This window comes from Bombina bombina, chromosome 1, assembly GCF_027579735.1.
Source record: "Bombina bombina isolate aBomBom1 chromosome 1, aBomBom1.pri, whole genome shotgun sequence".
Classification (NCBI taxonomy): Eukaryota; Metazoa; Chordata; class Amphibia; order Anura; family Bombinatoridae; genus Bombina; species Bombina bombina.
In genome coordinates this window covers 106,458,306-106,471,903 of record NC_069499.1, presented here as the reverse complement: position 1 = coordinate 106,471,903, position 13,598 = coordinate 106,458,306, and the positions used below count along the sequence as shown (strand labels likewise).

At 37.8% G+C, this 13,598-nt stretch overlaps 1 protein-coding gene across 1 annotated transcript in view; it reads left to right on the top strand.

Moving 5' to 3' along the window:
* TDP1 (tyrosyl-DNA phosphodiesterase 1) overlaps positions 1-13,598 on the top strand; it is a 698,490-nt gene that overhangs the window by 512,933 nt on the left and 171,959 nt on the right. Inside the window, exon 15 of the mRNA XM_053697569.1 lies at positions 9,749-9,863. Coding sequence (XP_053553544.1) covers positions 9,749-9,863 — 115 coding nt within the window. The remainder of the gene's footprint in view (positions 1-9,748; positions 9,864-13,598) is intronic.

Here is a 13,598-nt window from a genome sequence, read left to right as displayed (position 1 = left end):
TTTACTCAAATCTCTTCAAAGTTTCCAAGAAAGAGGGAACTTTTCAGCCTGTTCTAGATAAAAAATGTTTGAACACATTTGTCAGGGTTCCAACTTTCAAGATCGAAACCATCAGGACTATCCTTTCTTTTATTCGTCAAGGTCACTATATGTCGACCATGGACTTAAAGGATGCCTATCTGCATGTTCCTATTCTTTGGATCATAGCAGGTTTCTGAGGTTTGCCTTTCAGTACAAACATTATCAGTTTGTGGCTCTTCCATTCGGTCTGGAAACTGCACCAAGAATCTTTACAAAAATTCTGGGTGCCCTAATTTCAGTAATAAGGTCTATACTTTTAGCAGAATCTCATGTCAACCAAATGTCATTTCTTCAGCTTCATGGTTGGAATATAAATGTGCCTTTTCAGGGATTTCAAATAGATTCAGTCTCCATGAGATTGTCTCTAAAAGAGACAAGGATTTCAAAGTTAACGTCTGCTTGTCTGAATCTTCAGGCTCAGCCTTTCCCTTCAGTAGCTTCCTGCATGGAAGTAATAGGTTTGATGGTGGCAGCCTCAGATGTGGTGCCTTTTGCTCGGTTTCATATGATTCCTCTTCAGCTTTGCATGCTAAATCAGTGGAAAAGAGATCACTCCCAGTTATCACAAATTATCTTCCTGAGTTCTTTTGTAAGGCGATCTCTCTCATGGTGGTTAGTTCCCCAGCACACTTCTCAGGGAGCAAGCTTTATCCTCTGTCGACTGTAATTTCGACAGATTCAAGTCTGTCTGGCTGGGGTGCTGTATGGGGTTCGCATCTGGCTCAAGGAGTTTGGGCTCCCTTCAGTAGCGTCCTGCATGGAAGTAATAGGTTTGATGGTGGCAGCCTCAGATGTGGTGCCTTTTGCTCGGTTTCATATGATGCCTCTTCAGCTTTGCATGCTAAATCAGTGGAACAGAGATCACTCCCAGTTATCACAAATTATCTTCCTGAGTTCTTTTGTAAGGCGATCTCTCTCATGGTGGTTAGTTCCCCAGCACACTTCTCAGGGAGCAAGCTTTATCCTCTGTCGACTGTAATTTTCTGTCCGGCTGGGTTACTGTATGGGGTTTGCATCTGATTCAAGAAGTTTGGGCTCCCTGGGAGGCCAGGTTGCCCATAAATATTTTGGAACTCTGAGCAATTCACAGGACTTTTCTTTTTTGGCCCCTGTTAAGTATAGACTCCTTCCTTCAGTTTCAGTCAGACAATGTTACAGCTGTGGCTTATATCAATCACCAGGAGGGAACCAAGAGTTCCTTGGCGATGAAGGAAGTTCAGAAAATGTTGTATTGGGCAGAAATCCATCATTGCCATATACAGTACTGTGCAAAAGTCTTAGGCCACCATTAGATTTGTTGTTTTAGCAAAGTTTTAAATACCATCCATATTTATTAGGATACATACAGGAAATATGTACACAAAACATAAAAAAACATAAATTTCAGAACAAATTGCTTCTTCAGACAAAATCAGTATTAAGTGTAACCTCTATTGGCACTAAGCACATCTTGAACTCTTTTGAGGAGACTGTCCTGAAGTTTTTCTGAAGTAATATTTTGGTATATTATACCAGGCTTCTTTCAGCACTTCCCAGACTTATTCTTTAGATTTAGGTTGTCTTTTATTTATTTGTCTTTCTAGATGATCCCTCCATCATGTTTCACTGAAGGCTACAAGCACTCATCCTTCCATCTCTCTCCAACTCTTCTCTCACATATTGTCAAGGATTGGACCCAAAAATTTCAAACTTGGATTTGTAACTCCATAATACTCTTTTCCACTGATCTTCATTCCAATCTTTGTGAGCTTTAGCATATCTTAGCCTTTTCACCCTGTTCCCCTTCCGGTGGCTGGAACATCAGTTTATTATGCAGGGAGCATCTTTTGCCTATCCTAATTTGTGGTTGAGACTGGTTTTATTCAGACTTTGGCATGTATTAAAGGGACACTGAACCCAAATTTTTCTTTCGTGATTCAGACAAAATTTTGTATTGGGCAGAAATCCATCATTGCCATATACAGTACTGTGCAAAGGTCTTAGGCCACCATTAGATTTGTTGTTTAGCAAAGTTTTAAATACCATCCATATTTATTAGGATACATACAGGAAATATGTACACAAAACGTAAAAAACATAATTTTCAAAACAAATGGCTTCTTCAGACAAAATCAGTATTAAGTGTAACCTCTATTGGCACTAAGCACATCTTGAACTCTTTTGAGGAGACTGTCCTGAAGTTTTTCTGAAGTAATATTTTGGTATATTATACCAGGCTTCTTTCAGCACTTCCCAGACTTATTCTTTAGATTTAGGTTGTCTTTTATTTATTTGTCTTTCTAGATGATCCCATACTGCCTCTATAATATTTAGGTCTGGACTGTGTGGAGGTCAGTCCATGATTTTACTGCATTAGCAGTGTGCTTGGGATCGTTATCATGCTGAAAAATAAAACCGATCACAATCAGACGTATTCCAGAAGGAATGGCATGATGAATTTAAACCTGTCTGTACTTTTTAGCATTCATGATCCCATCAATTCAGGCAATATCACCAACACCACTGGCAAAAATGCAGCCCCAAACCAGGACAGACCCTCCATCATGTTTCACTGAAGGCTACAAGCACTCATCCTTCCATCTCTCTCCAACTCTTCTCTCACATATTGTCAAGGATTGGACCCAAAAATTTCAAACTTGGATTTGTAACTCCATAATACTCTTTTCCACTGATCTTCATTCCAATCTTTGTGAGCTTTAGCATATCTTAGCCTTTTCACCCTGTTCCCCTTCCGGTGGCTGGAACATCAGTTTATTATGCAGGGAGCATCTTTTGCCTATCCTAATTTGTGGTTGAGACTGGTTTTATTCAGACTTTGGCATGTATTAAAGGGACACTGAACCCAAATCTTTCTTTCGTGATTCAGACAAAATTTTGTATTGGGCAGAAATCCATCATTGCCATATACAGTACTGTGCAAAGGTCTTAGGCCACCATTAGATTTGTTGTTTTAGCAAAGTTTTAAATACCATCCATATTTATTAGGATACATACAGGAAATATGTACACAAAACGTAAAAAACATAATTTTCAGAACAAATGGCTTCTTCAGACAAAATCAGTATTAAGTGTAACCTCTATTGGCACTAAGCACATCTTGAACTCTTTTGAGGAGACTGTCCTGAAGTTTTTCTGAAGTAATCTTTTGGTATATTATACCAGGCATCTTTCAGCACTTCCCAGACTTATTCTTTAGATTTAGGTTGTCTTTTATTTATTTGTCTTTCTAGATGATCCCATACTGCCTCTATAATATTTAGGTCTGGACTCTGTGGAGGTCAGTCCATGATTTTACTGCATTAGCAGTGTGCTTGGGATCGTTATCATGCTGAAAAATAAAACCGATCCCAATCAAAGGCTGCAAGCACTCATCCTTCAATCTCTCTCCAACTCTTCTCTCACATATTGTCGAGGATTGGACCCAAAAATTTCAAACTTGGATTTGTAACTTCATAATACTCTTTTCCACTGATCTTCATTCCAATCTTTGTGAGCTTTAGCATATCTTAGCCTTTTCACCCTGTTCCCCTTCCGGTGGCTGGAACATCAGTTTATTATGCAGGGGGCATCTTTTGCCTATCCTAATTTGTGGTTGATACTGGTTTTATTCATACTTTCGCATGTATTAAAGGGACACTGAACCAAAACATTTTTTTCGTGATTCAGATAGAGCATGCAATATTAAGCAACTTTCTAATTTACTCCTATTATCAAATTTTCTTCATTCTCTTGGTATCTTTATTTGAAATGCAAGAATGTAGGTTTAGATGCCGGCCCATTTTTGGTGAATAACCTGGGTTATTCTTGCTGATTGGTGGATAAATTCATCCACCAATAAAAAAGTGCTGTCCAGAGTTATGAACCAAAAAGAAGCTTAGATACCTTCTTTTTCAATTAAAGATAGCAAGTGAACAAAGAAAAAATGATAATAGGAGTAAATGAGAAAGTTGCTTAAAATTGTATGCTTTATCTGAATCACAAAAGAAAAAAATTGGGTTCAGTGTCCCTTTAAGCCTGTTATTAAGCCAATTGTTTCCCCCTTGGAATCTAAATTTGGTGTTGAAGTTTCTGCATGCTGCTCCATTTGAACTAAGATGCATGGATATTAAGCTTTTTTCCTGGAAGGTTTTGTTTATTTTGGGGTTTTAGAATTATCTGCTCTTTCTTGTGATTCTTCTTATCTAATTTTTCATCAGGATAAGGCAGTTTTGAGAACTCAGTTCAATTTTTTTCTTAAGGTTGTGACTTTGTATAATTAAAAAAAAGGAAACTTTTGTCCCTTCTTTGTGTCCTGACCCAAAGAATTCTTCAGAGAGGCTTCTACACAATTTGGATGTTGTTTGAGCCCCAAATTATTATGTAGATGCTACGAAGGATTTCAAACAAACTTCTAGTTTGCTTGTTTATTTTTTTGTTTCTAAATGAGAGATGAAAACAATGGCTGTTTCTTTGGCTTCTTGGTTGAAGCTTTTGATCCATAAAGCTTACTTGGAGGTGGGACAGCCTCCACCTAAATTAATTACTGCTCATTTTACCAGATCAGTTGTGCTTTCAAGATTGAGGGTTCAGTTGATCAAATTTGGTCTTCTTTGCATACTTTTTCTAAATTCTACCATTTTCATTTTTTTGTTTCTTCTGAGGCTGCCTTTGGTAGGAAAGTCCTTCAGGCAGTGGTCTCAGCATCATTTTTTGTTTTTGCCTGTCTGTCTTTTTTAAGTGCATATTTAAAAAAATATTAAGTAACCTCAATTTATTTATTGAGTTCTATTTTGACTTCTATGTGAAAAAATGTGTTTTGTCCCGCCCTTATTTGTCATTACTCATGGACTCCACAGCTTTGGTATTAGTTCCCAGGAGTAATGTATTGTGGACTCTCACCTCCTGTATAAAAGAAAACATAATTTATTCTTACCTGATAAATGAATTTCTTTCTTGGTGGGGAGAGTCCACAAGAAGTTGGTTTTTGGTGATGGTTTCTTTTGTTTTTGTAACATTTTTTTTCTACTCCTATTATTTTGCTCTTATTCCTTTTCCTATTATTTTTGCTTGGCTATACGTCAGACTAGTTTCAAATTAGGTGGGAGAGGGTTAAATAAGCTCTTGGGGGTTGGCAATCTTTTCCTCCTCCTAGTGGCCAGGCAGAGTAATTCCCGGGAGTAGTGGATTATGGTTTTCTCCACAGAAACATTGATTTAAATTTAAAAAAAACAAAAAACAAAAAAAAAAAATACATATGAAAATTCACACTTTACTTGAAAAAGGGAAAAAAATGGATTTTGGAATTCTGGATTTGAGGATTTGTACCTGTATTAAGATTCCACATTAGCTATCTGTGACTTAAAGTGACAGTATTTATTAGGAGTTAAAATACTTAATTAAAATGCACTTACTAGAAGTGTTTTGTTTAATGTGATCATCACAATAATAACCAAGTCCATTGAAAAGAACCGGATGATCTTGGTCCTGCCGAATCTAACGACCGTCCTCTGTCTGCTGCAGTACATCTCCGTCACCTTAGTGAATATCTTCATGTTTGTCTTTCGTCTTCATACGCTTTTCATCTTTGCCTATTCAGACTTTTTTAAGAATATGTTTGCAGCAGTGGATCCAGCGGGTCATCATACTCGGCAGGACTGAGATCAGTGATGAGCACATTAAATAAAATACTTCTAGTAAGTGCATTTTAATGAAGTATTTTAACTCTTAATAAACACTGTCATTTTGACTAGCAGATGCTCTCTCTTTTATGTCTTGATCCGTTTGATACCTAAGAAGAGTTCCAACAACGACGTCTTTGCTTGCAAGAGGCTCCTGGGCGTATAAAAAGTGAACACTGACAGTAATCATTTCCCCAGTTTATACGTAGAAATATTGAAGGCTCTCTCAAGTTGTTTTATACATATCTGTTATATATCATTTGATTTGAGTAAGGATTTCAGACTGAATGTTGTTTTGCAGTTAGTTTTTTTTAGTTTCTAAATGGATTCTTAAATATTGCTTAGAAACGGATTTTGTCCACATTAGCTATGTAGCTTTTTCCCCCTCTATTTTTTCAAGTCAGCACATAATCTTGAAAATGTACAAATGTTTTTTTAGCTTAATATTCATGCAGCCATGTTTGGGTTCTTCATTGTGCATAGGAAATACATCTCCAACTGTGTTCCTCAATAGGAATATCTGAAAGTCTCTTTGAAATACATATTCCTGAATCCGTAACTGCAATGCCCCTGAAGGCACAACTGCCAAGGTCTACTTAATACGTTGAAGAACAATGGGCCATTGTTTTCATAATCCAGTCACAAACTATATGTTATTCATTTTTCTGGGTTTCCATAGCTGCTACCTTACGATTTGCTTCAAGTATTATTCACCCATCTCTATAAAGTAACTGAGTAATCTTTTGTCATAAGGTTTGCTTGTGGGATTTGTAGAATAAAAAGAAATTGTACATACTGAACCTACACTGCATGTAACAGAATGTAGATATCTGGGGGGGGGGGGGGGGTTGTTTTTTGTCTGAAATGGAAAGAGACCATTTACTATTGTCTCAAATTTTATTTAAAAAAAAAAACCTGAAAGACTGATTATACGCAATGAAAATCTTAATTGTAACTTAACTGTATGTCCCTGAATAATGATTGCCAGTGAAGCTGAATTGTCACCTGCTTCTAGTGTAAAAATAAAATGTCCTATTTGCTTAGAGCATTTTGTTTTAAACCATTTTTCTTTTCTCACTTTGTGTTCAACCCCTGCTAGTCAGTTTCACACCGTGAATTGCTGCTGCAGAAATGGATATGCCTGGTGAGCCAATCATGAGTGACCACTGGAAACCATAAGTTGAGAATGGATTTTGTTTTGAAAATAAAATTTTCTAAGCCAATAGAGGATCCAGAATACGAGTGGCACGCTAACAGTTTCGCTTGAGCGATCAAGGCCGGATTGGCCTACCTTGATATCAGGAGATTTCCCGGTGTGCTGCAGCAGCTGGGGTTAAAAAGCTACAATATTACAACAACATGGCACTTTCATTTAATACAAAGTAATATAATTTAATTCTGAAAAAAAAAATATTGGGGAAAGAGTATCCCAGTAATCCCCTTGAGGAAAATGGGACATATGCATTCTACCGACTCAACAGAAAATAGGGCTGGTCTTCATATTTCTACAGGGCTGCTTTTTTTCACAATCTGACCCTGTGCGCAATTTCATGTTTATCGCTGCTGTTTGCCATGTTGCACAAAATACATCAAAATGACATTAAAAAGTACAGTTACACTCATAATAACAAAGAATAAAAATGTATTTCAGTGATAAATAATAACACAATAACGTGATAATGTGAAATATAAAATGTGTTAGTCAAATACAAAAAATCCAATACCGACCAAGAAGTAATCAAATGCCAAAAACCAAAGACAAAAAAGAGTCCTCTGATGAAAGGAAAGGCAGTTTTTATTTTCAACGGTCCTCAAAGAAAAGAAAGAACAGCCATAGCGTAAAACTGTGCACATAAATTGCACAAATCCCACACTTGAGTCAATCCTGCTCACGTGTAAAAGAGCTATCACCAGCTCTAGTGTAAGCGCTCAAAAAAAAAAAAAAAACTCCTTTTTCACAGCATACAATACTCCAATTTATTAAAAACAAATATTGACATAGGTCACTAAGGGTATACAGCATAGGCAATTTTAACACTCATAATAACACTATCTAATAAAAATGATTGAAAAAAAATTGTATTAAAAAATGATAAGGGTACAAAGGGCTTTAACATAGAGATACATACATTCATACATACATTCATATGTCTAAAAATGCTGTGTTATTATGTGTGTGTATGTATATGTGTGTGTGTGTGTATATATATATATATATATATATATGTATTATAAATACATATGTATATATATCCCATGGTCAACGGTGCAGAATTTGTTGTAATAATAATAATTTTATATATATGTATATATATACTGTGTATATTATATATATATATATATATATATATATATATATATACATATTTATGTCTGTCTGTGTGTCTGTATTGAAGCCCTTTGTAGTCAAGTAGCTAAAACATGTAAAATCATATTTATCCACTATTCATATTTAATAAAGTGTTATACTTTTTTTTTAGTGTAAATATTTCACATTCCAATGTTCTTCACCCAATAAACAAAAAGCCAAGTCGAGTGCAGATAGCGCAGGAGCAATAAATAGCCCTCCACTCATAATCAAGCCCAGAACATTTAATTTTAAACTAAAATGTTCCTTTAAAGGGAAATGAAACCTAAAATGTTTCTTTCATGATTTGGATAGATGATGCAATTTTAAACAACTTTCCAATTTACTTCTTTTATTTAATTTGCTTCCTTCTTTTGTTATCCTTTGCTGAAAGATTTATCTAGGCAAGTTCAGGAGTAGCAAAGAACCTAGGTTCTCACTGCTGATTGGAGGCTGCATATATATACCGATTGTTATTGGCTCACCCATGTGTTCAGTTAGAAACCAGTAGTGCATTGCTGCTCCTTCAACAAATGATACAAAGAGAATTAAACAAATTAGATAATAGAAGTAAATTAGAAAGAGAATTTTTGGGTTTCATGTCCCTTTAAATTAAAAAGCTCTACAATACAAGATCTAAGATCTATTTGTATCATGCCAGCACTTGACAGCAGTGCTTTATAACAGTAATACTCTCTCTAAGACTGCTGAGCACTTTCTCATACATCATCTGTTCCTTCAAAACACATTTCAAGAAACTGCTCAAACTCATTTAATTATTATGCGATTTGGAAGCTTCTTTTCATGGCATTTTAAAAAGTATAGATCTCGCTTGCGGTTAAAGGAAACCAAAGACGTGTTATAGTTCATTTTTAACTACATTGTTCAAAGGTATTAGTTTGTGCCCATTTAACTGCTGAGAGGTTATTCACATAAATATACAGTGAAGTTCAGTTCTTTTCTGCTTTGCATTTATGAGAATATCTTTCATATATTCTTCAAGTGAATGAGTTATTATTGAAGAAAAGCTGTATGGGAGTTTGTTTGCTCCTTTTCCATTCACACAGTATTTCATTCTGCAAATGCATTGGACACTTAGGGCTCAATTTATCAATCAAGTGCGGACAGGGGTGCTATTTTGCGCTTGCGTGCAACCCGCCCCCCCCTCCCTGCCCGTGCACAATCGATCACACTCATGCAGGAGCTGTCAATCTCCCCGGTGGGACGAAACCGGGGATATTGAAATTCTCCACCTCAGAAGTGGAGAAGAGGGTAGGGTAGAACGGCTTGATAATGGAGCCCTTATAATGTAAGCTCATTGGACTTTTTAATGACTCCCTATTCATAAAGGTTTGCTGCTGATTGGTAGCTTCAAATATATGCCTCTTCCTATTGGTCCACCTGATGTACTTGGATATTTCCTAGTAGTGCACTGCTGCTCTTTTAACAAAGTATACCAAGAGAACGGATAATAGAAGTAATTTGTAAAGTTGTTTGAAATTGTGTGGTTATCTGAATCATGAAAGAACATTTCTTTAAGGTGATTCATTTGTGTAGCGCTGCTGTTTACATCATGTGCATACTATGGCAGTAGTTTACATGTAAACATATGGGATTCATTTTGTAGTTTGTCAAATACATTGTTGATTCTGTATTTACACAGGACGTGGGCTCCAGTACATTTAATGTGAAAGTGAATATTTATCGCAACAATGAAGATTCCTTAAATGCCTTTCCTGTACCATATGACTTACCACCTGAGCACTACAGTAGTAAAGGTAAGTGAAGTAATAGAATAGATCTTACTCAGGTAAATAAGGGGAGAATCATGTAAGTTTACAGTGCAAATTTACATGTATATACACACATGAACACACAGACATATTCCATACTACATTCATGGATCTGTCATCCCTTGCATTAATATAAATAATGCATACAGGCAAGCAAATAACAATGCTTGTAATGAGAAAAGGACTTGTTTCAAAGGGGTATTCATATAGCGCTGTTAAACAACTACTGAAGGGTCCTATATAATTTTATAACAGGGCTTAATATATAAGAATTAGCCATAAACAGATTGAATGGGTGGAATTTGTGACCATGTATACAAATGGTTTGGAATGTGCTATTTGCAATAACTGGACTATTACCATGGGCATCTGGAGTGGGGGGGGGGGGGGGGGCAGAAAAAGAGGGCAAATGTCCTCCCTAGAATTTTTGATATGTCCTTTCTTAAATTTTAGCCATACTTGCTGCAGAAATCAGAGTAGGCGCTTCACCCTCTATCAGCAGGTTGCACTCTATCATAAGTCCCCCTGGGCTTTGCCCCTCTCCTGCTGCAATCCTGTCATGCTCCCTTACAATTCCATAAGCAGCCATTCCTCACCCAGATTGTGATACAAGGTGCACTGCTTAAGGGACTGTGGTGCTGGTATGGCCGAATCTTTACTTGTAGGACTGTATTATTATTATTATAATAATTATTATTGTTTATTTATAAAGCGCCATCATATTACACATCACTGTAACATTAAGTATACAGTTATGGGGTACAATAATCAGAATGCATTTACATAAATCATAAGGGTAGAGGGCCCTACCTTTGAGTCACTGTAATCTGTAAACCATCTTTAACATAGAATGATCAACAGGACAGGTGGACTTGTGAGCTTTCTTTCTAAAGAAAGTACATGGGGTGGTTGAGGTGGAGGGAACATAAGTAGTAGAGACATCTTAACATAAGATGTACAGATCCTTGAGCAGATGTTTTTAAGGAGCACTTGACATTTTTGAGAGTAGAGGAAAGTCTGACTAAGTGAGGCAAGGAGTTCTGTATGATAGGTGCAGGCCTTGAAAAGTCTTGCAGATGAGAGTGGGAGGAATAATGATGGATGAGGAGAGATGTAGGTCTTGGGCAGAGCAGAGGGGCGCGTTGGGGATTATTTGCTGACAAGGGCAAAAATGTAGGAGGGTGCAGTGTTTGTGAGGGCTTTGTATGCAAGGGTCAACATTTTTAGTTGTATTCTTGAGGCTAAGGGAAGCCAGTGGATGTGTTGGCAAAGAGGTGCAGACTGCAGTGCAGGTGGTAGCGTGGGAGACTGGAGAAGACAAAATTGCAGTAGTCAAGGTGAGGAATGGTAAGGGAGTGGATACAAATCTTAGTTGTGTCTTGTGTGAGGAAGCAACAAATTTTACAGAGATTTTTAAGGTGGAAGTAACAGGACTTAATATGGGAAGCAAAAGAATGTTCTGAGTCAAATGTGACCCCAAGGCAGCAGGCCTTAGGGGTAGAGGTGATGACAGCGCTGTCCACAGTAAGTGAGATTTGGGTAATAGGGAGATTGGTAGAGGGAAGAAACTGAAGGCGTTCAGTTTTAGAGAGGTTCAGCTTTAGGTAATGAGAAGCCATCCAGGATGCGCTATAAGCTAGGCAGCTGGGGGCAAGAGTCAGCAAGGAAAAGGAAATGTCTGGTGCAGAAAGGAAAATTTGGGTATCAACAGCATAAAGATGGTAATGAAACCCACAGGACTTTATTAAAGAACCTAGAGATGATGTGTAGACTGAGAAAATAAGTGGACCAAGAACTGAACTTTGAGGTAGCCCAACTGACAGTGGTAGAGGGGAGGAGCCAGAGAAGTATACACTGAAGGTACAGTTAGAAAGGTAGGAAGAGAGCCAGAGTAAAGCTGTGTCGCTGGAGTGGCAATGGATGTCAACAGTGTCAAAGGCGGCAGAGAGGTCTAAAAGGACTAGCATGGTAAGTAGTGCAGCATTAAGTTGCAAAAGTGTTTGCTGGTGTGTTTACACATGGTGTAAGATAGAATGAATAATATAAAGAAACTTTATTTCATATGTGTCTCTGAGTGGCAACCTACATTAGACATTTGGGGTGAGGAGTTTCCTGATCGTATATATAATTTCTTTATGCTGGCACTGATATCAGGTTAGCAGCATGCTGGTGTAATTTGTAATTGATGCAGTGCCTGTGTGCTCCATGTGGGTTGTGCTACATACCTTTAACATACATAGTTATCAGACATTTCTGGATCTTCCCTGCTCTGTATGGCTCATTCTACCACAATAAAGCACATTCTTATGAACATATTTATTTTTTAATTATAAAAAAAGTAATGAAAAGTATTATGCTTACATATGTCTATGAATATTATTGGGAATACTAATATGAAATATATTTAAAAAATCCAAAGAGGTGTAACAATGGCAGCCTCATAAACTTTGATCCTAAAAATGTTGTTTATGTTTTTTTAAGGTACATTATATATATATATATATATATATATATATATATATATACAAAACACGGAAGGGAACTGCACTCTCATACCGGACCGGGTACACATCCCATGACCCTGCAACATGCTCAGCCCTGGGTGCCACTGGCACTCACAGGAAGCTGTGCTGTCCCCAGAGCCACAAGCAGTTAACCCCAGACAGGTCTGGGTGCAAGAACCATAGGGAAAATTACAAAACAAATTAATACAACACACAGAGAAAACCCAGCACTCACTTACAAGCTCTCAGCTAAGATTTAAAAGCAAAAATGGAAAGGTTAGTCACCGCATCTGGCCAAATGAGACAAGCTCAGGTACCACGTCAAGGTCCTCTCCAATACCTGAGACCCTAAAACAGCCACACAATGCAAGCTTTCAAATCCAAACAAACTGAAAACAAGGGAAGGGTGCACAGGAATATGTAACCACCCTAGACATATACAAAACACGGAAGGGAACTGCACTCTCATACCGGACCGGGTACACATCCCATGACCCTGCAACATGCTCAGCCCTGGGTGCCACTGGCACTCACAGGAAGCTGTGCTGTCCCCATAGCCACAAGCAGTTAACCCCAGACAGGTCTGGGTGCAAGAACCATAGGGAAAATTACAAAACAAATTAATACAACACACAGAGAAAACCCAGCACTCACTTACAAGCTCTCAGCTAAGATTTAAAAGCAAAAATGGAAAGGTTAGTCACCGCATCTGGCCAAATGGGACAAGCTCAGATACCACGTCAAGGTCCTCTCCAATACCTGAGACCCTAAAACAGCCACACAATGCAAGCTTTCAAATCCAAACAAACTGAAAACAAGGGAAGGGTGCACAGGAATATGTAACCACCCTAGACATATACAAAACACGGAAGGGAACTGCACTCTCATACCGGACCGGGTACACATCCCATGACCCTGCAACATGCTCAGCCCTGGGTGCCACTGGCACTCACAGGAAGCTGTGCTGTCCCCAGAGCCACAAGCAGTTAACCCCAGACAGGTCTGGGTGCAAGAACCATAGGGAAAATTACAAAACAAATTAATACAACACACAGAGAAAACCCAGCACTCACTTACAAGCTCTCAGCTAAGATTTAAAAGCAAAAATGGAAAGGTTAGTCACCGCATCTGGCCAAATGGGACAAGCTCAGGTACCACGTCAAGGTCCTCTCCAATACCTGAGACCCTAAAACAGCCACACAATGCAAGCTTTCAA